The sequence below is a fragment of the Esox lucius genome, chromosome 10 (assembly GCF_011004845.1).
Source record: "Esox lucius isolate fEsoLuc1 chromosome 10, fEsoLuc1.pri, whole genome shotgun sequence".
In the NCBI taxonomy this organism is placed as follows: domain Eukaryota; kingdom Metazoa; phylum Chordata; class Actinopteri; order Esociformes; family Esocidae; genus Esox; species Esox lucius.
Window position 1 is genome coordinate 5,310,541 of NC_047578.1, and position 7,486 is coordinate 5,318,026.

Sequence of the window (7,486 nt, forward strand, 5' to 3'; positions counted from 1 at the left end):
CCCCAAGTAGTGGAGTAGGTTATGTCAACAAGAACCAGAACCCACGAAATCAGATATCCCAGACAGCTCCAGATGTAAGCTATGATCTGGAACCAAACGGAAACAATGGCGCATTGTAATAAGACAGTAGCAGATCCGGCTGGGTGTGAGCGCGCTCCATGAGCAAGGAGGTTCCCGATGCGATAACGGGCGTGAAGCGGACGGCGGGTGTGGGCAACTCCCTGATCACCGTGTCGCGGAGCGGGTCACGTCCTGCGGGCCTGAAAGCGCTACCGGGCCTCGGCCCCATATGGCATCCTATTCCCTACGCTCGTTCCAACCAGAGCCCTACGCACTGGCTAGGTAACGGCCAGTGCGTAGGGCTGTTACCCCTTCGCGTTCACCCCCACCCCCACCAACCCACCCACCCACCCACCCAACCTGCTCACCTCCAGCTCATGCTGCATCACATCGAAGGAGTCGTTGGAGTAGTAGACCTCCTCGATGCTGTTAATGATCTCCTGCTCCGCCTGGGGGTCGACGGGAAGCTCCCTCAACTCCCTCAACTCCTCCTGGGGGGTTAGTGGGAAAGGAGTGGGTGACAGAAAGGGGGCGAGAGAGAAAGAGTGATGGATTGATTTATCACGGGGGGGGTCTGTAACACTGAGGAGGGGCCCATCCCAGAGGGATGGACACTGAGGCTCTGTGAGAACTCGCCAGAATATCTCCGGGAGCCGGCAGAGAATCTATAGACGTTTCAGAGCCTAGCCATCCATTCGGCTTATCACTCCTGCAAGTCCACAAATCAACTTCTCATTTAAGCCTGGCAGGCTGTGTTCCTCGAGCCAATGCACCACAGCTCCTTAATGAGGATGAATATGGGCATATATCAACAGCACAAAACACACAGTTGGATATTATCTCTAAATCAATCCTTTGAAGCTTGACAGAGGCACTAGCCTCTTCAACACTTGGGTAAGGAAACCCAGTTCAGCCATTCAGCTCCAAAACAGGGGGATGTTCTGGACTAACGTTCACGACGCACATTTCACTATATCCAGCAGCATGACGGTCGAGTGTATCTCAGGCACTGACGACGCGTCACACGAACACGCCCGAGCGGCTCTGAAAATACCTTCACAGACAGATGTCGGCGTGGCCGATCAGAGGGTGTGTGTAGCTCTGGCACAGGGTTAGGGCGAACACAGAAGCCTGTGCGTGAGCTCAGCAACCCTAGCCAGGGATTGGCTGAAAGACTAGGGAGGGAGGGAGGGAGAAAGGGAGGGAGTTGAATGAGTCATCACTCGCTGGTAAAGACAAAACCAAATGAAAAGGGCAGACATGCAAATTGACAGGAAGTGTATCTCTCTTCAGATAATTAACATCGATAAAGACCTCATCTGACATCTGTGCCCCCCCCCCCCCAGTTGCCCACTCCTCCATTTTCCGCCCGCTCTCTCACCGTGCTTTCAACAGGCTTCAAATTCTGGCATTTTTCCTGTGGGAGTATTATTTAAACCTGTCTGGAAACAGCTAAAAACAAAACTAGAATAACAGCGTTGGACTTCATACGGCAGTGTTTCCCCTACAATCTTTTAGCCTAATAGCAGCGTTGTCAATGGATTTTTTTGAAATAATTTTTGGCAATGCAAACAGTTATCAGTGTAAATAGCTAAGACATAAACCAGATACAAAGTATGCAGACAATATAGTGGAATTATGTATTGCTTACGAGAACTATCACCGAAATGGGAAAAACTAGACAAGCCTCCATGATGGCAAAGCGATCTATGCAACACTTATAGGATCAAACTGAACCAATAGTATAGGTTTAAGCCTTTACGATGTCACTAGCTATGGAGTAGCTGGGAGGCCTCAGGCTAATTGCCCAGCATTGTCAAGTGAGGCGGATACTTCGTAAGCAAGGACCCCTTACCTATGCTAACCTCTGCCACCCCTGCTAAAAATACATCCTAGGAGAAAAGCTAGTTAAAGACTGCAAAGAAGTGAACAATCTCTTGCCATCACTCCGCTTCACAGTCTTAACATGGGTAGAAAAGGACAAATTAAAATTGCAATTTGCACCTAACGTAGGCTGTTAAAATGAGCCCCATCAAAGAATCAATGGCTGTTCAGCTGAATAAGTTATTGAATGCAGACAGCGAAAGAAACAGCAAACAAAAGGTTTCCTTTTATGGAGAGTATGTAAAAACACAACACTATGGGGTGACCATGGGAGCGGTGTGTGTGCGCGCACATAATTACTTCCTATGCAATTTCACATTCTACCCAAGCAATAATATTCAAATCCATCTCTTTGTCATGATGACAGTAATGTTGAATATTCATGAATACCTAGCCTAATTGATCATCATATGTTCTCAGCTCTTGAGCAAAGGGTTAACTAGTGTGATTTACAACAGGGATATGAAAGAGAATCCAAGCAGTGCTCCAACAACAGATGCTGAGATTAGCTTGCTAACCTATCCGTCAAGCAATACCCACAACAACATCAATTTGATTCCTTTGGGCACTTCAAAGCACTATGATAAATAACCTCATTACTGCGCTATTAGCGCTTGTAAATTGTACACCAACTTTCCCCCCGATTGAATGTCAAAGACATACTGTAGTGATAAACATCAGCTTTGCCTATGACAGAATACTCTATGCATTTAATTTGTTTAATAATAATTGTTTAGCCAAACGCGTCCTCTGTTTCATCTGGTCAGTTTAATGTTGATGTGAATGGTGAAGATGTTCTACTCTGAAGCCCAAATAATGCTACAGTGACACCTAGTGGTAGCTCAAATATCCATTCACATTGTGAAGACGTTCAACTCAACAGTGGTGCCAGAGAGACACTTAGTGGTAGATTCAAGAACTATTTTAAATGGAAATGTCAGCACATCCACAAATGACCTTTCTCCTCTTTCACCTGTTCACTACTACCCCCAAATCTAAAACCATAGAAGTGGATGCATAATCAGGAGTGTGTAACAGCCATATTTATAAAGCCAGACACTTTCTTTAAGATTTGAGAAAGAAAAACAAGTTTGCACTGTAGGACGAAGAAGAGATGTTTTGGGATGTGCCAACTGAACACCAGGTTTGATAGTTAAATGAAAGGCAGCGACCGTTTCTTCAGGGGACTGTGGAGTGTAGATGCAATGTGAGGGAATTTTTTTGAGTGGCCCCACATCAAGCATATTTTAAAAAGATTATATTTTTTTTATTATGATTCAATTATGGCAGGTGCGCATATGTGTGCAACAAAGATCTAGAGACACCTACAATCTTAACAACATCAATGTGTCAGAGAGAAAAGGCTTGCTTCCTTTCAAAAAAATGAGTAGGCCATACGTTCCGCTGCATCCTAAATAACAAAATTTCCTTTTTAGCACACTACTTTAACCAGCGCATAGACACTTTTCTGCCATTTGTCCCAAATGGCAAAAGTATATCAGCGTACACTGTAAAAAAGGGTAGGCTGAAATTCTTGCAGCTGGGGTGCCAGAAAAATACCTGTAAATCAGCTATTTGTGTTCTGATGACTCACACCTTACCAACTTCTACCAGACACAATGTTGGCAGAAATATGCAAGAATCAGAGCTCCCAAAGTAATTAATCTAAAGCCTCAAATCACACCAAATAGAATAGTCTTCTTTTCAATGGTTGGCACACAAACACGAACATAATCCCCAAAAGAACATTCCTAAGAGTAACATTGTACATAAAAAACAAAGCTCTGTCACCTTAATATCAATTACTACAAACATTAACATTAACAAAATTAACTGCCCCAAAGCATGCTGGGATATCAATAATAAAACAGAAATACTCCGTATTCATACAGGGTTTACTATGTAAAATGTGAATCAAAGTCTGAGGAAAAACAGATAATTCTTGTGTTTCCTGATAACAAACCTTTCTTTAAAACAGAATTTTAATGCAATTCTGAAATACAGAGAATTACATGTACAATTTAAAGTAAATTACCGTAAAATAACATTTATTTTTGACAGTGAAGATCTGAGTCAGCCGAAGGATCAATGCCCCTGTGAAATCTCCTTCAGCCTCAGGAGAACAACAGAAGTAATAAACCCACTTGTCTTCTACAGCGTCAGAAAAAAGGCCATCAACATCCCAACATGTTGTGAAAGAGCTTTGACCATTCCAGAAGCAGTTCTTCAGTAAAGTTCTACGTTCTGAAGCAGGTGTATGATTACGGCAGATCACGTTTTTCCAGCTGATCTGTATCAGAGTCAGGAAAACCTTTAGAGACTCGGCCGTAATCATGTATGATATTTCTTCCCTAACTGGTTATGTTGCATATGGTCATTCGTATTTTAAAACGGGAACAACCCCAATTTTCAAATGTGTCTACAGGCCTAAACCTCCCGGACTTGGCGTTGTGCTGCCTGTTAAAGTACGCACCACTCTCATGGAGAGCAATGGTGTATGTTACACCATATTGTTATGAGGTCCTGCCTACTCACCTGAGCACTACACACCACTATGTAATACAGCAAGTAAAATCAAACTGACTGACAATGTCCCAGTGTACACACCCCAGTCATCAAACACAATCGATTGGGAGACACGGAATATGTTTCAGGAGGATCATTTGGGTCGAGTGGTCATCATTTCAGTTTTTGAAAGCTCTGACAAACATGGAGTAAACAACTCATGACTGATGAAAGTGCTCGCGTAAACCCACTGGCTGCCTTCAAAACACAGTGGCCACGTCACCCGGGAAACATATTGTTCTCTTCTTGCTGCCAGGAGCCATTTCTCCATGTCCCTGCATTACACTGCAACCAAAACCAACTGTTCTGTTCCCGACAACCACAACTTTAGCGCTTACGAAATATAGAAGCAAAACGTTTCTTCTGCGGTGTGCAGACAATATCTGCACGCCCCAACAGTCATGTTAACCATCTGACCAAATTCAATAATTACATTTTTTGTTTCCATGAACTACAAGACACCCAAATCAAATAATCCCATGTTTATTCTGACAAGACAATATATGAATTGTTATTATCCCTCAACACTGAATCTTTTCAAATGGACATAGCTGTGCTGCCTCCCTTCAACAAAACTAAAAAGTGACATTCGGTGTCGTTTACTTTTTGTGAAAATGGAAGGCAGGCATGCTTAGTACAGCCTGATCAAGAAGTCGCACACTAAAAGAGCAGTAGGATGCCGTTTGGAACACAGTCAGCCTAAGTGTCCGAGGTGGCATTGTCCACGTTTAACTAGGCCGGAGTTTGACAGGCAAAATGGACCTGTAACACCCATCTGCACCCAACAACTGCAGGAGAGAATAAGCTGCAGCCAACGATGACAGCCTTAGACCAGAGGAGATTAAACGTGTAACTGAATCAACCTGGCTCAGAATCACCATGTGTGGGGGGTAATGGGGTCGGCCAGTGCAATTCAGAGCCAGAGCTTATAGGAAGAAAAACAAACAGCAAAGTCAAAGAAAAGAAACGCACACGGCTCCGGAGGAACTTTAACATAATAAACAGGACAGGTTAACATTCACTTTGATACTAATGACAAATGCTGGCAATTAAGGCCTCACTCCCCATTCCAAAACACTAAAATACGGGCTTGGCCGGATAGCTTGGCAGGACGCCTGACAGTGTAATTGGTGAAAAATCTGTCTCTATCCTACCGACCCCTGGCAAGACAATGATGCCCTTGAAGGACTAGTAGCTGCAGATGCAGAAAATGAGAATGCTTCATTTTCATTCGCAGGAAACACATTCAGAGTCACTTGCTTCATGTGACCACCGTTGTTCAGGCATATGAGGCAGTCCAAAAATCACATGCCTGAACAACGGTGGCCACATGAAGCAAGTGAAAGTGTTTCCTGCGAATGAACATGAAGCATTCCCATTTTCTGCATTTGTAAAACTAGAGCTGTCCGTTCAGATGACATACTGGGCCTGTGACCAACATTCAGACTCATATTGCATGTCTTTCAGACTAGCCTGTCCACACAGCTTGGCCACACAGGCATATGAAAATGGGAGTTCAGAGGGAGACGGGGGCGCTGGAAGCAATATTTTGGAAAGGGGGGCTGTGAGGGGCCCCTGGGAGGGTTGTTTGTTTTAAGGCGAGTTTACACCGAAGATTCACAACAATACGAGTTTTAAGTTTCAACTACTTGCAAAAAAACTGCGGTATGCAACATTAAAACCAACCAGTTCACGCCACTGCGACTGGACGAGACGGTGTATCGTAACATTTCTTCGCTGCACGGTTTGTGTCAGCTTCTTGTGGCGCAGCTCTGTGCTGCCTTCACGGGAACAGGACGTCAGCCTATCATCTATAAAATGTCCCCAACATGGCGTTTATTATGTAAACTCTGGAAAATGGACACTCTCTTTCTTGGGATTGCCTGTGGAAGAATTCCTTTCTCTTAAAAGCGTTAATTTCTCTGAAAGATGCACCGTGAACGCCATGTGATCGCAGTGGTTACACATTCACAAGAGAACGGCCCCTCAAATCAACTTAGCGTCCTGCATCCAGACGCACGTTAAACCACTATTCAATACAAGTGGCTTTTGTGAAAGAAACTATCTTATTAGACTTCATTGGAGAGCTTACCTTGCTTGGGATCCTGAAATTCTCTACAGGGCTAAGGTCCGCCATGCTCTCCTGTGGGCTTTTCAGACCCTGTCAACAACCACAAGGATGAAATTGGTACCAATACGATAGACATGTTTAGCCAATCAACAGACAGAAAATACACTAGATTGGTCAAACTGGCGAGTTCCTACAGCAGGACAAAATCGAGAGGCTTTGTGTTGTATCAGGGTTTAGTGAAGTGTCCTGTACGCCACACTAATACATAGAAAACTATGTAGTGCTCATTATTTTGCACCTAGATAGTAGTTACAGGCAACCGGATATGGACAGAGATCTCAAGAGTCATGTCTAGCTACTGTACGTGATAAACCTTGCTATACGTACAAGCTAGACACTTACTAGCTAATATTACCTTGCAGCAAGGTAAGAATTTCCTAATCCGCCCACTTCCACATCTCCATTTACCCTTCCTTACTGCAGGCTATTGACAAATTAGCAATCAGAGCACGTCTGCACCTTGCTCGTTGTCATGTTTTCTCTTTAGATTAGACAACAATCTATATCTTAAGTTAACTGAGAGTTGGTCTGTTGCTTAAATGGAACATCGTTCCAGTTGTAGGATCAGATGTCAACTGTCTACTGCTAACGAGTTACGTTAGCTAACGTTACCTAGCTTTTGTTATGTGTCACCGTCACTAGCAATGCTACTACATCCGTTTCACTGTAATGCTTTGGACAGGTGACATTTCTGGGACTTTGATCACTTACCTGCCGGGCCATAAGGGACTTTATCTTCTGCATCGTGAAAGTTATTCCTACAGAAAATCGATTAATGGGAAATGATAACGCTTTACTGTAAACGGTTCAGGTTCAGCTCCAGCTGTCCGAGAGGGGCCATGTTAG

The 7,486-nt window shown here is 43.9% G+C and overlaps 1 protein-coding gene across 1 annotated transcript in view; it reads right to left on the reverse strand.

Annotated features, from left to right (window-relative positions):
- vps50 (VPS50 EARP/GARPII complex subunit) overlaps positions 1–7,486 on the reverse strand; it is a 113,172-nt gene extending 105,686 nt beyond the window's left edge. The window contains exons 1-3 of the mRNA XM_010891516.5: positions 7,352–7,486; positions 6,602–6,670; positions 429–551 (exon numbers count right to left, since the gene is read on the reverse strand). Coding sequence (XP_010889818.4) covers positions 429–551; positions 6,602–6,670; positions 7,352–7,384 — 225 coding nt within the window. The 5' untranslated portion in view covers positions 7,385–7,486. The remainder of the gene's footprint in view (positions 1–428; positions 552–6,601; positions 6,671–7,351) is intronic.